This window comes from Balaenoptera acutorostrata, chromosome X (assembly GCF_949987535.1).
Source record: "Balaenoptera acutorostrata chromosome X, mBalAcu1.1, whole genome shotgun sequence".
Taxonomy (NCBI): domain Eukaryota; kingdom Metazoa; phylum Chordata; class Mammalia; order Artiodactyla; family Balaenopteridae; genus Balaenoptera; species Balaenoptera acutorostrata.
The window spans coordinates 61915975-61936222 of NC_080085.1; the positions used below are offsets into that span (position 1 = coordinate 61915975).

Here is a 20248-nt window from a genome sequence, read left to right on the forward strand (position 1 = left end):
GTTTTTAAAAAATGCTTCCCTACAGAATTTTCTAAAATGCAGGGTTTGTCATGCTCTTTCCACTCTGCTTCCTTCCTACAACTTTAACTTGCTTGGGCTACTTCATAGGCCTCAGGAACAGGTCAAAGTATGAAGCATATTATACAAATTGCTAAGGTTGCATTAGACTGGTTATATGAATTAAAGAAGTATTCTGGGCATACCATTCCTAACAGGTATGCTTCTAGTCAGTTTTCCTAGATGAAAATTTACATGTAGACTCAACTTTACTAACAAGCACTGAATTCCATTGGTAGATAAATGTCCTTCATAAACCACCATATGAACATCCAAAAGACTTGAAGCTCAGTGATGGTCGGCTGCGTGTAGGATACGTGAGTTCTGACTTTGGGAATCATCCTACTTCTCATCTTATGCAGTCTATTCCAGGCATGCACAATCCTGATAAATTTGAGGTAAGACTAGTGTTGCTCTAGAGTCACTATTTATAAAACCAAACAAACCCACAGTGGTAGCTTTATAGTCACCTTTAGGTGTTAAGCCCAGTGTCTTTTGGAAAGATTTGAGCCAAGGTTATTAAATATACTATGTGCTGCCTTTCAGGTATTCTGTTATGCCCTGAGCCCAGATGATGGCACAAACTTCCGAGTGAAGGTGATGGCAGAAGCCAATCATTTCATTGATCTTTCTCAGGTAGGTGAAACTCTTATACTTCCAACTTTTTTATTTTTTTGAGTCCTCTCCCTCTTTTTCTTGATGAGTCTGGCTAATGGTTTAGCAATTTTGTTTATCTTTTCCAAGAACCAGCTTTTAGTTTTATTGTTCTTTGCTATTGTTTTCTTTGTTTCTATTTCATTTTTTTCTGCTCTGATCTTTATGATTTCTTTCCTTCTACTAACTTCGGATTTTGTTTCTTCTTCTTTCTCTAGTTCCTTTAGGTGTAAGGTTAGATTATTTATTTGAGGTTTTTCTTATTTCTTGAGGTAGGATTGTAGGTATAAACTTCGCTCTTAGAACTGCTTTTGCTGCATCCCATAGGTTTTGGATCATCGTGTTTTCATTATCATTTATCTCTAGGTATTTTTCGATTTCCTCTTTGATTTCTTCAGTGATCTCTTGGTTATTTAGTAACGTATTGTTTAGCCTCCATGTGTTTGTGTTTTTTACATTTTTTTCCCTGTAATTGATTTCTAATCTCATAGCGTTGCGGTCAGAAAAGTTGCTTGATATGATTTCAGTTTTCTTAAATTTACTGAGGCTTGATTTGTGACCCAAGATGTGATCTATCCTGGAGAATGTTCTGTGCGCACTTGAGAAGAAAGTGTTATCTGCTGTTTTTGGATGGAATGTCCTATAAATATCATTTAAATCTATCTGGTCTGTTGTGTCATTTAAAGCTTGTGTTTCCTTATTAATCTTCATTTTGGATGATCTGTCCATTGGTGTAAGTGAGGTGTTAAAGTCCCCCGCTATTATTGTGTTGCTGTCGATTTTCTCTTTTATAGCTGTTAGCAATTGCCTTATGTATTGAGGTGCTCCTATGTTGGGTGCATATATATTTATAATTGTTATATATTCTTTTTGGATTGGTCCCTTGATCATTTTGTAGTGTCCTTCCTTGTCTCTTATAACATTATTCATTTTAAAGTCTATTTTATCTGATATGAGTATTGCTACTCCAGCTTTCTTTTGATTTCCATTTGCATGGAATATCTTTTTCCATCCCCTCACTTTCAGTCTGTATGTGTCCCTAGGTCTGAAGTGGGTCTCTTGTAGACAGCATATATATGGGTCTTGTTTTTGTATCCACTCAGCGAGCCTGTGTCTTTTGGTTGGAGCATTTAATCCATTCACGTTTAAGGTAATTATCGATATGTATGTTCCTGTGACCATTTTCTTAATTATTTTGGGTTTGTTTTTGTAGGTCCTTTTCTTCTCTTGTGTTTCCCACTTAGAGAAGTTCCTTTAGTATTTGTTGTAGAGCTGGTTTGGTGGTGCTGAATTCTCTTAGCTTTTGTTTGTCTCTAAAGCTTTTGATTTCTCCATCGAATCTGAATGAGATTCTTGCCAGGTAGAGTAATCGTGGTTGTCGGTTCTTCCCTTTCATCACTTTAAATATGTCATGCCACTCCCTTCTGGCTTGTAGAGTTTCTGCTGAGAAAGCAGCTGTTAACCTTATGGGAGTTCCCTTGTATGTTATTTGTCATCTTTCCCTTGCTGCTTTCAATAATTTTTCTTTGTCTTTAATTTTTGCCAATTTGATTACTATGTGTCTCGACATGTTTCTCCTTGGGTTTATCCTGTATGGGACTCTCTGCACTTCATGGACTTGGGTGGTTATTTCCTTTCCCATGTTAGGGAAATTTTCGACTATAATCTCTTCCAATATTTTCTCAGGTCCTTTCTCTCTCTCTTCTCCTGCTGGGACCCCTATAATGCGAATGTTGTTGCGTTTAATGTTGTCCCAGACGTCTCTTAGGCTGTCATTTGTTTTCATTCTTTTTTCTTTATTCTGTTCTGCAGCAGTGAATTCCACCATTCTGTCTTCCAGGTCACTTATCCGTTCTTCTGCCTCAGTTATTCTGCTATTGATTCCTTCTAGTGTAGTTTTCATTTCAGTTATTGTATTGTTCATCTCTGTTTGTTTGTTCTTTAATTCTTCTATGTCTTTGTTAAACATTTCTTGCATCTTCTGGGTCTTTGCCTCCATTCTTTCTCCGAGGTCCTGGATCATCTTCACTATCATTATTCTGAATTCTTTTTCTGGAAGGTTGCCTATTTCCACTTCATTTAGTTGTTTTTCTGGGGTTTTATCTTGTTCCTTCATCTGGTACATAGCTCTCTGCCTTTTCATCTTGTCTATCTTTCTGTGAATGTGGTTTTTGTTCCACACGCTGCAGGATTCTTGCTTCTGCTGTCTGCCCTCTGGTGGATGAGTCTATCTAAGAGGCTTGTACTGCCAACTTTTTATTTTGAGCAAATAGTGAATAAAACTGTTGGTGTGTAGCTTGTATCCTCAATTTTCTTTTTTAAATTTAATTAACTTATTTATTTTTGGCCGCTTTGCGTCTTCATTGCTGCCCGTGGGCTTTCTCTAGTTGCGGCGAGTGGGGGCTGCTCTTCGTTGCAGTGCGCGTGCTTCTCATTGCGGTGGCTTCTCTTGTTGCGGAGCATGGGCTCTAGGTGCGTGGGCTTCAGTAGTTGTGGCACGTGGGCTCAGTAGTTGTGGCTCACGAGCTCTAGAGCGCAGGCTCAGTAGTTGTGGCACACGGGCTTAGTTGCTCTGTGGCATATGGGATCTTCCCGGGCCAGGGCTCAAACCTGTGTTCCCTGCATTGACAGGCGGATTCTTAACCACTGCGCCACCAGGGAAGCCCATATCCTCAATATTTTTCATGACAGATATTTAACATCAGCTACTACATACCTGTGGTCAATTGCTTTGACCTTATTTCCTTGATTGTTTACATTTATTACATTGCATTTATAATCAGCATGGATTTTTGCTGAGTTTGCAAATGAAATAGAAATATGGTGTATTTGTGCTTGGACGTAGAACTTCTCTGGGGATTGAGCTAGCACTTGTGACAGTAGATACTAATTACCTGAATAAATTGAACAAAATGGTGGCTTGGAAGAAGAACAAATAGGTCATTGAAAGGGCCTTTGCCTTTGGTTTTCTTTATTTCTATACTTGCTGCATTGCTGTTTCCTCTAGGAGCAGAAGTTTTATGACAAATTAAGATTGAAACCTGTGAGGGAGTGAATTTGCTGAAGGTATGGACTAGAGTTTTTTTTATAGACGCTGTTGGCCACTTTGGTCACTAACAGAGGTACATATGGTATATCCAGTAATCCATATATATGAATCATTGAAGTCCTAGCAGAAGGATTGTGAGACTCTTGTCATTTCATAAATAATTTCTACCAACGTCTTTTGCGTTATAGCTGTTGCTTTGGAAATATACCTGACCATTTTTGATGTAGGGTTGGACTCTCTGTGACCAAGAAGAATATGGCCCTCCACCTCTGAGACCTTTTAGGATTCACTGCTTATTGACTGAAGTCTAAACTCTTTAAAAATATATATTTATTAATTTTATATATATATATATATATATATATATATATATAAATTGAAATGTAGTTGACGTACAAGGTTATGTTGGTTTCAGGTGTACTACATAGTTAATTGACATTTGCATACATTATGAAATCACCATGATAAGTCTAGTAACTATCTGTCCCCATACAAAGTTATTACAGTATTATTGACCATATTCCTCATGTTGTATGTTATATCCCTGTGGCTTGCTTATTTTATATCTGGAGGTTTGTACTACTTAATTAATCCTGTTCACCTATTTTGCCCCACTCCCTCCCTTCCCTCTGGCAACTTTTTTTTTTTTTTTTTTTTTTGGCTGTGTTGGGTCTTCGTTTCGTGCGAGGGCTTTCTCCAGTTGCGGCAAGCGGGGGCCACTCTTCATCGCGGTGCGCGGGCCTCTCACTATCGCGGCCCCTCCCGTTGTGGGGCACAGGCTCCAGACGCGCAGGCTCAGTAGTTGTGGCTCACGGGCCCAATTGCTCCGCGGCATGTGGGATCTTCCCAGACCAGGGCTCGAACCCGTGTCCCCTGCATTAGCAGGCAGACTCTCAACCACTGCGCCACCAGGGAAGCCCCTCTGGCAACTTTTAAATGGCTGAGGAACATTCCATTGTGTATATATACCACATCTTCTTTATCTATTCATCCATCGATGAACACTTAGGTTACTTCCATATCTTGGCAATTGTAAATAGTGCTGCAGTGAACATTGGTGTGCCTATATGAAGTCCAAGCTCTTCAGTGTGGCCTTCACAACCTTTCTAAACAAACAACCTTGTTTGCCAGTGCTTTTCACCCATCATTAGCCCTCAGTTATACCCTATACCAAGTAGAAGTGATCTACCCATTTTTTAAACCTACCATGCACTTTACTCTGGTTCTTTATTCATACAGTTCTCTGTCGAGATTGTATTCTGTCCAACTCCCTCAAACTCCTATCCATCTTTTTCTAAAATTAATTAATTAATTAATTTATTTATGGCTGCATTGGGTCTTTGTTGCTGTGTGTGGGCTTTCTCTAGTTGTGGCGAGCGGGGGCTACTCTTTGTTGGGGTGCGTGGGCTTCTCATTGTGGTGGCTTCTCTTGTTGTGGAGCATGGGCTGTAGGCAACACGGGCTTCAGTAGTTGTGGCACATGGGCTTAGTTGCCCCGCAGTGTGTGGGATCTTCCCGGACCAGGGCTCGAACCCGTGTCCCTTGCATTGGCAGGTGGATTCTTAATGACTGCGCCACCAGGGAAGTCCTCCTATCCACCTTTGAAGCCCATTTCAAATATCAACTCCCCTATGAAGCCTAGTTTTGTTTTTTGTTTTTGGTTGCGTTGGGTCTTTGTTGGTGCGCGTGGGCTTTCTCTAGTTGTGGCGAGCGGGGGCTACTCTTCGTTGCGGTGCATGGGCTTCTCATTGCGGTGGCTTCTCTTGTTGCAAAGTACGGGCTGTAGGCATGTAGGCTTCAGTAATTGTGGCACATGGGCTTAGTTGCCCCGCAGTGTGTGGGATCTTCCCGGACCAGGGCTCGAACCTGTGTCCCCTGCATTGGCAGGCGGTTTCTTAACCACTGAGCCACCAGGGAAGTCCCAAGCCTAGTTGTTCATACATTCAGTCTAGAGGTAAACTCTCCTTCCTCTGTATCCTGTTTGTGTAATGCTGTGGGCCCATTTTAATGGTACTTAACCATATTTTTACCCTGCGTTAATGTAATTTGTGTTGTTACCACTTTTGCATCTGGGAATTTGAATTCTGTTCAATGCCATTAAGACTAGTTGAATCAGTCTTAGATTATACATAGTATGAGTTCTTATTTTTTTATTCCATAGATTCCATGCAATGGAAAAGCAGCTGATCGCATCCATCAAGATGGTATACACATCCTTGTAAATATGAATGGTTATACCAAGGGTGCTCGAAATGAACTCTTTGCTCTCAGGCCAGCTCCTATTCAGGTAAAGGAAATAATGATAATTATTCACAGTGTTTATTGGGCTAAGAAGACAGTGATAGGTTTTTTCCCTCTTTGGTTAACTGTCCTTTGAAACAATAGGACAGACATGCTTGACTTAATGAAAAAAAAGTGTAGTTCTTGAAAATGCACAGGGAGAAAGAATTTTGAGTGAGAACACAGTGCCCACAGGTACATGTATATGGAGATGTGCAAGTTGGATGTAAACAGTTGTTCTGTCTTGTAAATTGGAAAAATGGTTTAGCACTTAGAAGGTTAGTCTAAAATATTACTTGATTGCTCTTGGCTAAAGAAGTCCACCCTCCTTGGTTGTTTGTTTACTTATTTAATTTTAGACCATTTTGCTGAAGGTTCCTAGTCAGTTTTTGGTCTGATATTTCTTTTTCTTTTAGGCAATGTGGCTGGGGTACCCTGGGACTAGTGGCGCACTTTTCATGGATTATATCATCACTGATCAGGAAACTTCACCTGCTGAAGTTGCTGAGCAGTATTCTGAGAAACTGGCTTATATGCCCCATACTTTCTTTATTGGTGATCATGCTAATATGTTCCCTCACCTGAAGGTAGGTAGAAAAACAGTACTATAGGGGAATTGCAAAGAACCGTAGTCATTTATTTCCTTGCTGCTGTCCCTGTGCATCCTAAAAGATATGTCTGAAACTTTTTTTTCGATTAGAAAAAAGCAGTCATCGATTTTAAGTCTAATGGGCACATTTATGACAATCGGATTGTGCTGAATGGCATCGACCTCAAAGCATTTCTTGATAGTCTACCAGATGTGAAAATTGTCAAGGTCAGAACCTGGTCAATACTGTCATTGAAATTGTTATCTGCATTTGGGATCTTTTCCCTAATGATGTATTTTGTGTAATTATTTTAAGATGAAATGTCCTGATGGAGGAGACAACGCAGACAGCAGTAATATAGCTCTTAATATGCCTGTCATTCCTATGAATACGATTGCAGAAGCAGTTATTGAAATGATTAACAGAGGACAAATTCAGATAACAATTAATGGATTCAGTATTAGCAATGGACTGGCAACTACCCAGGTGAGAAGAGAATAATAGAACATACTATCTACCACCAAGTATACATTTATCTTCTTTACATCTCATAACTCTAGGTGGTAAGCGTCATTACTCCTGTTTTATAGATGAGGAAATGAATTCAGGGGAAATTGGCATCTTATATAGGTTTGTTTGATTTTAAAAGTCTCTTGGATTCAGCCAGCAGGTTACTTAATGAGAGTCTTCTGTGTTAATACCTTGTTATTCCCTGCCTGTGGCTTTACTCTTATCAACGGTGAACTGTCTGTAGGCATCATACAGTGTCTTGCTTCTGTAACTCATCCTTTCCCCAGTTAAATCTTACTCATCTTTAAGACTTTCAGTTCAGACAACTCCGCCAGGAATCTGTTTCTGTCCATATCCCTGACCTCTCCTTCCCTGCTCCATTGGTACCTGTATTCTCTGTTCTTGTAGTATTTGGGATATATCTTTACGTCCAGCACAACACATTATAATTCCCTGGGTTTGTATGTATTCTCCACTGAATTGAATTACTTTAGGGTCCGTGTCTTAGCCACAATATTGAAGTACGTGCTGAGTAAATATTGGGTTGGCCAAAAAGTTCCTTCAGGTTTTTTTGTAAGCGCGTATGAAAAATCCGAATGAACTTTTTGGCCAACCCAATAGTATATATTGCATACTTGAATAAGTGAATATGTAGCTCTGTCAAGAGATCATAAGGCAAGGATCTCTGACCTCTTTAGGAGTTAACAGTTTTAGTGGTATAGCAGTTTATACAAAGAATGCTTGAAATGAATTCAGGTAAAGGAATTAATCACCCGTAATGTGTATTGGGCCTGAACTGTCCTTTGAAACAATAGGGCAGACATGCTTGACTTAAGGAAAAAAAAGTATACTTCTTGAAGTGCACAGGTACAAAGAATTTTGAGTGTAGAACACAATGCCCATAATGTATGAGATGTCTATCACACCTGGAATAGTTGCATAACAAGGTAAGGCAGTACACAGATGTGTGGGAATTTTAAGATAAGACTGTAATTGTGTATGTAGATGCTCAGAAATAGTGCTGAGCAATGTGAGGAGAGGCAGTCTTAGTAGAGATTGTTTAGTAATTTAAGTTTAGTCTTGAAAGGTGGGTGTGATTTAGAAAAGGATATTTCATACGTGGAGAAAAGAGTGAGCAAAAGCTTGCTGTTGGACTAATAGGGTTTTGAAGAGAACTTTTTGGCTAGAGTGAAATGTTTCATAGTGCAGTCCCCCCCAAATTAAGATAATGCTCTAACTTTTATCCTTTAACTTAATGTGTCATGAATATATTCTCATTATAGTTCAGTGACATGACTTTTAATGGTTATACCACTTTGCATCGTAAGGATTGTTTATTGATTGAAAAATATCAGATTGGGGACTTCCCTGGTGGTCCAGTGGTTAAGACTCCACGCTCCCAATGCAGGGAACCTGGGTTCGATCCCTGGTCAGGGAACTAGATCCCGCATGCCGCAACTAAAGACCCCGCATGCTGCAATGGTGCAACGAAGATCCTGCGTGCCGCAACTAAGACCTGAAGCAGCCAAATAAATAAATAAACAAATATTGAAAAGAAAAGGAAAATATCGGACCATGTTTACTTTAAATATAATCGTATATTTTTTCTTGTTTTAGATCAACAATAAGGCTGCCACTGGAGAGGAGGTTCCCCGTACCATTATTGTAACCACACGTTCTCAGTACGGGTTACCAGAAGATGCCATTGTGTACTGTAACTTTAATCAGTTATATAAAATTGACCCATCTACTTTGCAGATGTGGGCAAATGTGAGTGTGTGTAGATTCATTATTAATGTCTAGAGATTCTAATAAAGATTTTGTATATAGGTCGTCTTGCTGAGGCTGCCCCCCAATCCTCCCATTCAGGAGCTATTGTGCTAGATTATTGTGATAATCTTCAAAAGAGCTGTAGATTTCAGCAATTTTTGATTTGTCCTTCAAGTGTCTAAATATCATATTATGAACTTTTAAAATTTATGTGTTCAAACGCAGGGATCAGCCAACTTTTTCTTAAAAGGCCAGGTGGTAAATATTTTTGGTTTTGCAGTCCATACTCTGTCACACCTACTCAATTCTGCCATTGTAGCAAGAAAACATCATACTCATTATATAAATGAATGAGTATAGGTATGTTCCAATAAGTTTTTATTTACAAAAACAGGCAATATGCCAGATTTGGCTCATAGGCTATAGTTTGCCAACCCATGGTCTAAGCTGATAGCAAAGCTGTTACATATACTCATCCACATTTTACATCATTCTTGCAATATTGTAGAGTTAGAACCAGGAAGGAATTGGCTTATGCCATTACTTCTCAGTCATTTCATCATACCAGTTTGCATAAGCAGGACCTCTGAAGGTTCTAAACTTTGCTATCCATATCTGCCTCTTTTTCCATAGAGCTAAAATGGAGATAATTCTTGGTTGACTTTTTTTCTGATTAATATCTGAGTTTTTTGGTCTGTTTTCTTTTTTTAAAGGAGGAGGGAGGGTGGAGAAGAGGAAACAGATGAGTACAGGTTTACTATCCCTTAATCTTCACTTCCCCATTTCAAAAAACCTGAAAACCAAAAGCATCTTCATAAGTTTGTGGTAAATTTATTTGGTTGGCAGCCACACTGCCTGAACTGATGTTAGGCTATTTATGGTTCTTTCTTTATTCCATTTAGTATGAATATTCCTACATCTTGATGCAGAGATACTAATATGTTGGTTTGCAGGGAGTTGCTGCTGAGAGTGTTACGTAATTTATATATACTGTACTACTTTTTAAAAATCTGAAATATTCTAAATTCTGAAATCCATCTGTTCTCATGGCTTTCAGAGACGGGATGGTGAACTTGTATGATACATTGAGTAGATGTAGGTCTAAATCGGGTTGGCAAACTATGGCCGATGAGCCAAATCCAGTCCACTGCTTGTTTTTTTGTTTGTTTTTTTATTTTGGCAGTGTGGCATGCGGAATCTTAGTTCCCTGACCAGGGATCGAACCTGAGTCCCCTGCAGTGGAAGCACGGAGTCCTAACCACTGGACCACCAGGGAAGTCCCAGCTGCTTGTTTTTGTAAATAAAATTTTATTGACACACAGCCATGCCTACTTACATATTGTCTATGGCTACTTTCCAGTGACAAGGGCAGAATTGAATAGTTATGACACAGTCCATGTTGGCATCAAAGGCAAAAGTATTTGCTCTCTGGTCCTTTACAGAAAATGTCTGCCGACCCCTGATCTAGATTAGGCAAATAAAGTTTGGCAAGTGTGAACTAACTTTATTTGTTGTACCATGGTGAGGGATTTAAAATTTGAAATGGAAAATTCCTATCTCATGGACAAAAACCACTCCTAGTATCAATTCCCACAGGACATAGCTGCCTCAGATTTTGCCAATTAGTAACTTGTTTTGTGTCTTCTTGCATTAATCTCCTCTTTCTTTGAACTGTCTTTGGGGACAGCTAAGCAGAACAGGAACCTATAATTCAGTTGATCTAATTCATCTATGTGAAAGAAAGACTTAAGTTCACGGTAGGCTGCTTATCTGGGTGAAAAGAATAGAGTATGGTAGAATTACTAGAAATTTATGGGAGCCTTTCTTGAGAAGGGCAGAGCTGCTATTAATACTTGCTCTTGTTTTCCCTATTTTAGATTCTGAAGCGTGTTCCCAATAGTGTACTGTGGCTGTTGCGTTTTCCAGCAGTAGGAGAACCTAATATTCAACAGTACGCACAAAATATGGGCCTTCCCCAGAACCGTATCATTTTTTCACCTGTTGCTCCTAAAGAGGAACATGTTCGGAGAGGCCAGCTGGCTGATGTCTGCTTGGACACTCCACTCTGTAATGGACACACCACAGGGATGGATGTCCTTTGGGCAGGGACACCCATGGTGACTATGCCAGGTGAGTTGCTTCCTTGTTCTTTTTAAAATCTCCTTGGGAGAGACACTTCCAGGTGAAATCATATGTACTAGAAGCAACATTTAGGGCAAGATGATTGAAAATGAGACTTGTTCAAGTCTGGACACTCCTCATCTGCATTGTGTGGATATTTAACATAAACAACATTAATAACTGTGTGCTATTTGCATTCTCAGATGTGCAGTTGTTATCTTTCTTATTGCAGGAGAGACTCTTGCTTCCCGAGTTGCAGCTTCCCAGCTCACTTGTTTAGGCTGTCTTGAGCTTATTGCTAAAAATAGACAAGAATATGAAGACATAGCTGTGAAACTGGGAACTGATCTAGAATAGTAAGTAAACTTTTCCATGAACAAATTATATGGTGAGGTGAAGGAAACAAGAAAAATTTAGAGAGAATATAGGTGTTATGAAGTGAAATCATAAAATAAGGGTAATATAAAATAAATGAATTAGTTGTATGCTCTCTGGATGGGAGAAGGACTTTTTATTATTTTATTTTTTAATTTAATTTAACTTGTCATTTATTTTTATGGCCGTGCCATGCGGCGTGCGGGAACTTACTTCCCCGACCAGGGATCGAACCTGTGCTCCCTGCAGTGGCAGCATGGAGTCTTAACCACTGGACCGTGAGGGGAGTCCTGAGAAGAACTTTTTAAACTGTCATAAATGAAGTGATCATTAGGTTTCACTATGTAAAGAGTAAGTGGCTGAATAAAAGTAAGTCAAGAGAATTAAAAGATGTAAACTAGCTATACTTCAATCAAAAAAAAAAGAAAATTAAAAGGCAAACAAGAGGGAAAAAAATCTGTTCCTTAATGTCAAATATTAATAGCCTGGCTGTATAAAGACTGAAGAATATTTACATTTTAAATCCCTTAATAGGAAAGTAAGCAAAGAAATGACAACTGACTAAAGTAGAAATACAAATGGTTAACAAGAAAGTTTCAACCTCTGTAGTAGAAATAAATATTTATTTTTTAATTTATTGGCCTTGCCACCCGCCTTGTGGGATTTTAGTTCCCTGATCAGGGATTGAACCCACGCCCTCGGCAGTGAAAGCGTGGAGTCCTAACCACTGGACCACCAGGGAATTCCCTAGTAGAAATAAATTAAAATAACATTGAGGTATACCCATTATTTACCAATAAAATAAAAGATTTTTAATATGATACCAATGATGAGGGAGCATTGAGGTGCTGACCTTTTCATACATTGGTGAGTAAATTGGTAGTCCTTTCAGAGCCCTAAAAAAAAAAAAAAAAAAAAAAAGCTAGACCTTTGACCCTAAGAATATCCTTATAATAATATTTGGGCACGACTTAAATGCCCCCAAATGGGTGGGAATTAGAGAGATGATGCTTAGATAAATGATGCTTTATCCATACAATAAAATAGTGTTTATCTCTTAAATGAGATTTTTCTTTGGGTATTACGTGTGATTTTTTTTTTCTTTGTGTTTTCTGACAAGTAGCATATTATGTAGAAGTTTAAAGAAGCACCCTCTTTAAGTCAGACTTCCTGGGTTTGAATCCAGGCTCTCTCACAAGCTTTGTGACTTTGGACAAGTTAGTCTCTATGTGCCTTGGTTTTTCCATCTGCAAAATGGGCATGAATGATAGTACCTACCTTGCAGAGATGTGAGGATTAAAAAAAAGTGTTCCCGGTCAGAATGGCCATCATCAAAAAATCTACAAACAGTAAATGCTGGAGAGGGTGTGGACAAAAGGGGACCCTCTTGCACTGTTGGTGGGAATGTAAATTGATACAGCCACTATGGAGAACAGTATGGCGGTTCCTTAAAAAACTAAAAATAGAACTACCATATGACCCAGCAATCCCACTCCTGGGCATATACCCTGAGAAAACCATAATTCAAAAAGAGACATGTACCACAATGTTCACTGCAGCTCTATATACAATAGCCAGGACATGGAAGCAACCTAAGTGTCCATTGACAGATGAATGAGTAAAGAAGATGTGGCACATATATACAATGGAATATTACTCAGCCATGAAAAGAAACAAAATTGAGTTATTTGTAGTGAGGTGGATGGACCTAGAGACTGTCATACAGAGTGAAGTCAGAAAGAGAAATTCTACAAATACCGTATGCTAACACACATATGGAATCTAAAAAAAAAAAGGTTCTGAAGAACCTAAGGGACAGGACAGGAATAAAGATGCAGATGTAGAGAGTGGACTTGAGGACACGGGGAGGGGGAAGGAAGGGTAAGCTGGGACGAAGTGAGAGAGTAGCATTGACATAGATACACTACCAAATGTAAAATAGATAGCTAGTGGGAAGCAGCCGCATAGCACAGGGGGAGATCAGCTCGATGCTTTGTGACCACCTAGAGGGGTGGGATAGGGAGGGTGGGAGGGAAACGCAAGAGGGAGGGGATATGGGGATACATGTATACATATAGCTGATTCACTTTGTTATACAGCAGAAACTAACACAACATTGTAAAGCAATTATACTCCAATAAGGATGTTTAAAAAAAGAAAAGAAGCGTTCCACGTGCAGCACTTAACAACAGTTCTTGGTACATAGTAAGCATTCAACAGATGTATGTTAAGCATTTATTTATCATTTTCAAAATTTTCTCCCCTGAACATCATATACAGCTAAGAAAAACTAGTGAAAACTTTGAGCCCAGGCATTAAACAATTAAGATTTATGTCCATCATCCCAGAGATAACTACAGTAAATAATTTAGTGTATTTTTTTTTTTGGAACTTAGTTGATTTCATACAATACTTTTTCCCAACATTTTGTTATGAAAAAGTTCAATTTTATAATAAACACTTATATACCTACCACCTAGCTTCCGCCACTGATAATTTTACTGTACTTTTATCACATTGATTCCATCTGTTTATTCCTATATCCATTTAGAAATCCATCTTATTTAAAGTAAATTGCAGATATCAGTATTCTTCTCCCTAAATACTTCAGAATGGCCATCATTAGAGTTTAATATTTGTTTCTTTTGTCTTTTGAGGCAGAATTTATATACAGTGTATACACAAATCTTTTTTTAATTTTACTTTTTTCGTTGAAGTATAGTTGATTTACAGCGTTTCTGGTGTACAGCAAAGTTGATTCAGTTATATATATATATTATATATATAATATATATATTATATTATATATATAATATATAATATAATATATATAATATATAATATATATATTATATATTATATATAATTTTATATATATTATATATTATATATAATATATATTATATTATATATATAATATATACTATATATACTATATATACTATATATAATATATATATAATTATATATATATTATACACGTGTATATTTTTCATATTCTTTTCCATTATGGTTTATTATATTGAGTATAGTTCTCTGTGCTGTACAGTAAGACCTTGTTGTTTACTTTATCTACAGTAGTTTGTACCTGCTAATCCCAAACTGGAATACACAAATCTTAAGTGAGTTTTGAGAAATACCTTTATAACCCAGGCCTCCAACAGCATGTAGAACATTACCATCACTCCAGAAAGTTCCTTCACACCCCTTCTCAGTTGGTCCTCCTCACCAACCCTCAGAGACAACCACTGTTCTGAATTTTTTTTGCACCATAATTTGTTTAGTCTTGCCTTTCTAGAACCTTATACAAATGGAATCATACAGCATGTACTCTGAAGGCTTCTTTCACTCAGGATAATGTTTTGAGATTCATCCATGTTGTTGGCTCGTATCAGTAGTTCATTCCCTTTTATTGCTGAGTAGTATTTCAGTGTATGGATGCACCACAGTTTAACCATTCTATTGACATACAGAACTTTATTTATTTATTTATTTAAAATTTATTTTATTTATTTATTTATTTTTGGGCGCTTTGGGTCTTCATTGCTGCGCGCGGGCTTTCTCTAGTTGCGGCGAGCCGGGGCTGCTCTTCGTTGCGGTGCGCGGGCTTCTCATTGTGGTGGCTTCTCTTGTTGCGGAGCACGGGCTCTAGGTGCACAGGCTTCAGTAGTTGTGGCACACAGGCTCAGTAGTTGTGGCTTGTAGGCTCTAGAGCGCAGGCTCAGTAGTTGTGGTGCACAGGCTTAGTTGCTCCGCGGCATGTGGGATCTTCCCGGACCAGGGCTCGAACCCGTGTCCCCTGCATTGGCAGGCGGATTCTTAACCACTGCACCACCAGGGAAGCCGACATACAGAACTTTAAAAAAAAAACACAAAGGTATTTTTATTTGGAAGATAACATTAATATGGTCATGGTTGGGTTGAGGCCAACAGATATGCATAGCTGTTTTACTAGTTCCGGCGCAAAAAAACATTAGAATAACCTTTTTCTTAATTGTTTTTAAAAATGCACAGGAGTATTCCAGCTTCTGGTTCTAAAGTAATAATTCTCTCTGTATAAGAATAGTCTCATGACAAATGATAATATTCACAACAGGAGGAGAGAGAATTCTATCCTCTTTCCCCAGAAGAATTGATTGCTTTTTTTTTCCTGTTTCTGAACAGAACCATAGTCTTGGTGATATTAGGAACCCTTTTTTTTTAATATCTAAATAAACAACTCAGTTCATGTACAAGGGGAAAATTAAAGCAGTAGACATACTGCAGTTTTTCCCCTTGAGTGTTTTCCTATTTCATTAAAACATTCATAAAATGAATACTTCCGTCTTATGTTTGTGCCTTAGCTATTGTAAATGATGCTTCAGTGAACATCTTTGCATGGTCAAGTATGTCTGCATCTCTGAATATTTCTGTTGAATAGATTTAAAAGTGTTATTGATAGGTCATAGGGTTATGAACATTTATGGTTCTAATAGACACATGCTAAGTTGCTTATTAAAAGGGTAAACAGTTTACGTTCTAACCAGTAGTACGTAGGAATAGACGTGTCATTGCCAAGTCTTATTTTTAGTTTATAGGTAGAAATAAGATGAAGTGGAGAAAGCATGGTGTCTCTTGGATATGCTTATTTAGGAAAGAACAGTTTTTTCAGGAGACGTGGAGGTGAACTCCATTATAAGTGTTGAACATTATGTTAGCTGTGACCTTTCACTTTTTTAGCATTGAGGTAAGGGAGGGCCAATTAGAAGAGAAAGTTTGGTCATGTAATTTACCATAAAGGTGTCTAGGTGTTTATGGGGGCTAGTTCTGAGTTTCTGCTCTGATTTGTAAACTTGGATCTCTTTTTATTATTCAGCCTGAAGAGAATTCGTGGCAAAGTCTGGAAGCAGAGAATATCTAGCCCTCTGTTCAACACCAAACAATACACAATGGAACTAGAGCGGCTCTATCTACAGATGTGGGAGCATTATGCAGCTGGCAACAAACCTGATCACATGATTAAGCCTGTTGAAGTCACTGAGTCGGCCTAAATAATGACTGTGTGCACAGGAGAATTACCCCTGTACCTGAGCCTCAACCTTCTGGGGGAAAGGGAACTAGATACATTACTTTGTACTTATCTGTACAATATCATGTTGCAGATGGGTGACAGACAATGATAACAAATAGCACAGCCAGACTTGCTTCCTGCATGATCATGATAGGGAGAGACACAAGAGATGGGAAACTGCTGTTCCACAAGGAGTCTCCATAGAATTTTGCAGCAGCCAGGTGTTGCATAAGTCTGGAAGGTCTGATCTCCCTTGGTCTTCCATGGGATGGATGGTTAGTGTGGAGGGGAGATAGAGATTGCCCAGCCGTTTTGTGATTTTCATGGGTTGATTGAGTCTTCTGAATTTATTTTTTTCTTTATTTTGGGTATTGGAGCTTTTAAAAATGTTTGGTTTCAGGTATTTTTATTCATGTGAAGTGTATATGATTCTCTTGAGATAAGGTTTTAAGCTAAAATATTCCTTGTTTTAGTTTCTGAACTCTATAGATAATGGGGACTTTGCTGGTGTAGTCTTTTTATAGGTTTTATAAACCACTTGAGCCTATATCAGTCATTTTAGTGTCTGACATGTTTGGAACTATCAGTGCTTTGTTGATTTATGGCTTAAATTCTTTTTCTGGTCCGTTTCCTTCTTCCCTTCCCCCCACTTTAAAAATTTTCCTGTAACTTGGCTAACAAAAAACCAAGTCTGATTCAAAACCTCCCAGAGTGTTTCTCTTAAACACATCATCTGGTGCCAAATGAAGATTCTTAGGAGTGACTATTAGTTATGAAGGGCACAGTTGTGGTACTGTCACTGATGATAATAATAATGGATTTTTGGCCTAGAGTTTTGATCTATTTCACCAGTGTTTTACCGTTGACTGCCCCTCTATGCTGCTTCCAAAAGTGATAGTGTGTGATAAGATTTTTACTTTCACTTCTAAAGTTTTTTTTTTTTTAAGTGAGTCCTGTTCTTCCTTTTTCTTTCAGCAGAAATGAAATCCCAGGTAAGTATAAGTATTCAAATATTTGATCAGTAAGTCACAGTTATCTCCAGTACATTAAATAACTTTCATCAAAAAACATGTTATAGGTAAAAAGCTCTGGAGGACCAGCTATGTATATGATTATTATGCTTCAGACCTTCTAGGGTATTATATATAATAACTTGTCTTCTGGACGTGGTCTTGAAGTCTTTATGGAATCAGCCTCAGTAGTAGTGAACTGCACTACTTGGTTTGGAGTATAAATTAGACTTTAGCCCTCCTGAAGGTTGAGTTTTTGGTATTGAAAACCATAGGAATGAAATTATTGTATTTCAACAAAGGATTGAGGGCTTGAGGCTTAAACAAGCCAACATATGAATATATGTTTTTGTCTTGCTGTACTGCACATATGCTGTCTAGTAACAGATATTTTGTCTGCTAGTAGTATTCTAGATTCTGTCTTTCCAAAGCGCTGAGGCAGTGCACCTATTCTGTAGTTGCAGCTGATGCCTGAATGTATCCTAGCTGACAAATTATTGATTAATAAGAACTTGAATTTCTGAAAGATTTGTACTGTTAACCAAAATCTGAGCAAGGAGTCTCAAATGTAATTCTTGGCCAGAATTACATGTTAATGAACGATTTAACAGTGTAAATCAAGGAACATCAGTGTAGGGGTTTCTTTTAATTTATTTTTTACCTGCTTGAAATAATCAGTTAAAGGTTGCCAGCTTGGTTGCAGATGAACGGACGTTTGAAGTTCACCAAACTACTTAATGTGGAATAGGATAATAGACTTCCAACGCCCTCAAGGCTGTGACCTTGCAGCCATTTTACATAGCACATCATCCTCCTATAGGGATGAACCTTTCCCTGGCCTGAAAAGTAGCCGCTCTGGTTGAAGCTTTGCTTATTGTAACAGGCTTTTGTTTCCAGGTAACATGTCTGTGGAAGACTTAATTCTGAATAGAGATATAGATATTACTGGAAACTAATTGTTTTTTCTATTATACTCTGCTTTATCAAAAAAGTAAAACATTTACATTGTGCTACAGAAATTCAGATGTTGTCTTGCAATCTTTAACCAATAAATGAATGATTTGCCCTTAATATGGCTGATGTATTTTGTGTTCTGTTAAATTGAGCATTGGATGGAATAATAGGGTCCTCCAGTGATGAAATCTATATTTGAACAGCTCCAAACAACAAAAGGACCAGATTTCCCTACAGTGCAGCTATGATAGTAAGAATTCTTTTGTTTTCTCAGCCAAGTGTGGTGGAGCATGGGTCAGGTTGGTGTACGATCCATTAAGACTTAACAAAGCCTGAGACTCCCAGCACACGCATTTGTGTTTGTTCCTGTTCAGCTTATAACCATTCTGGCTTCTTCATCTACCCTTGTAGTCTCATTCTTTATGTGGACTATTCCTTCCCACTCTGTATGGTGATTGAACTCAACCACCAGTGTGAGGGAGGAGGATATCCATGCATCAGGGACCAGAACAGGCTGTTTAGCTGCCTGTTTTCTCAGAGATATAACCAATTTTTTTTTCAATAAAATGTTAGGTAATTTACCTCCCAAGTTCTGTGGATTGAGACCCTCAAAGCCCTAATGTGGGTTAGTGTTTGTTTCTTGGAAGATGGGGCAAGAAAGATGTCCAGTAGATTAGTCATAAGTTCTTTTTTTTTTTTCTAATATCTGTTTATTTGACTGCATCGGGTGTTAGTTGCGGCATGCGGGGTCTTTTCGTTGTGGCTTGCGGGGTCTTTTCGTTGTGGCGCATGGGCTTCTCTAGTTGTGGTGCGTGGGCTCTAGAGTGCGTGGGCTCTAGAGTTGCGGCGTGCAGGTTTAGTTGCCCCACGGCATGTGGGATCTTAGTCCCCCTACCAGGGATCGAACATGCGTCCTCTGCATTGGAAGGTGGATTCTTAACCACTGGACCACCAGGGAAGTCCCCACAAATAAGTTCTTACCCCCACCCTCTTCTGTTTATTAGGAATCTGCATCAGTTATTTCCAGTCTACTTCAGCTCCTCCTGCCTTCAGTCTAAAGGAGTTGCTTGTGCACCTTGAATAAACTTGTGTAACTTACCATTTGATTCCAATCCTAAACCCACTCTTTACTTGAAGCACATGCCTCTTAATATTAACTACAGCTAATGTTCAGATTCTTTGCCCAAACCTCTGAGGCACACAGTTATGTAATCCCCATTTTTATGGAATAGGCTTGTAGAGGTAAACTTGCAAGTTTGTTGTAAGTGATAAGGTTATAATGATAAGCCCTTCTTATTCCATTCCCTATCAACTCAGAAAGTACCTTTTTATATGTAGGCAGTTTGGTGCTTAAGACTAACTAGTGCTGCTGGAATTTGCATTCTAGCTCCCTGCCACTTTTTAGCCGTGTGATCTCTGTAAAATGAGAGTGCTAACACTGCCTACTTTTTTAAAGTGTCGTAAGGATTAAATCCATATAAAAACACTTGGAACAGAGCCTAGCATGAAATAAGCTCAATGTCATTAATGTTTTTAAATGCAGGGACGTTTTATATGTATTCTGTTGGCCAAATGCTTAAATTATGAGATGTATGGGTTTTTGCCAGAGAAACGGGCACAATCTAGAAAGCCTTTGCTGCCCCCGTTTGTTTTGCTTGGTGTGTCGGGAGTGAGTGCCAGAATGCTTCAAGTAACTAATTTCTCTTTATCTCCGGAGTTTGGAGGGGTCTGGAAGCAAACATCATAGTTCAGTGTTGCCTGGCACTTTTGGGTTGCTGCCTCACTCTTATCAAGGGGTCTGACCCCTCCCCCCACCCCCCTCCCGCGC

General features: G+C 38.6%; 1 protein-coding gene across 7 annotated transcripts in view; it reads left to right on the forward strand.

Moving 5' to 3' along the window:
- OGT (O-linked N-acetylglucosamine (GlcNAc) transferase) overlaps positions 1-18537 on the forward strand; it is a 38260-nt gene extending 19723 nt beyond the window's left edge. For 2 of the 7 annotated variants that reach the window (XM_007183626.3, XM_007183627.3), the window contains exons 13-22: positions 297-455; positions 604-693; positions 5922-6047; positions 6457-6627; positions 6741-6857; positions 6946-7116; positions 8758-8910; positions 10788-11040; positions 11264-11387; positions 16262-18537. In XM_007183626.3, the coding sequence (XP_007183688.2) occupies positions 297-455; positions 604-693; positions 5922-6047; positions 6457-6627; positions 6741-6857; positions 6946-7116; positions 8758-8910; positions 10788-11040; positions 11264-11387; positions 16262-16436 (1539 nt within the window). In that variant the 3' untranslated portion in view covers positions 16437-18537. Of the gene's footprint in view, positions 1-296; positions 456-603; positions 694-5921; positions 6048-6456; positions 6628-6740; positions 6858-6945; positions 7117-8757; positions 8911-10093; positions 10207-10787; positions 11041-11263; positions 11388-11631; positions 11758-16261 lie in introns of those variants that run through there. The other 5 variants (XR_009006609.1, XR_009006610.1, XM_057537863.1 and 2 more) reach the window with 5 other exon arrangements.
- The last annotated feature ends 1711 nt before the right edge of the window (positions 18538-20248 follow it).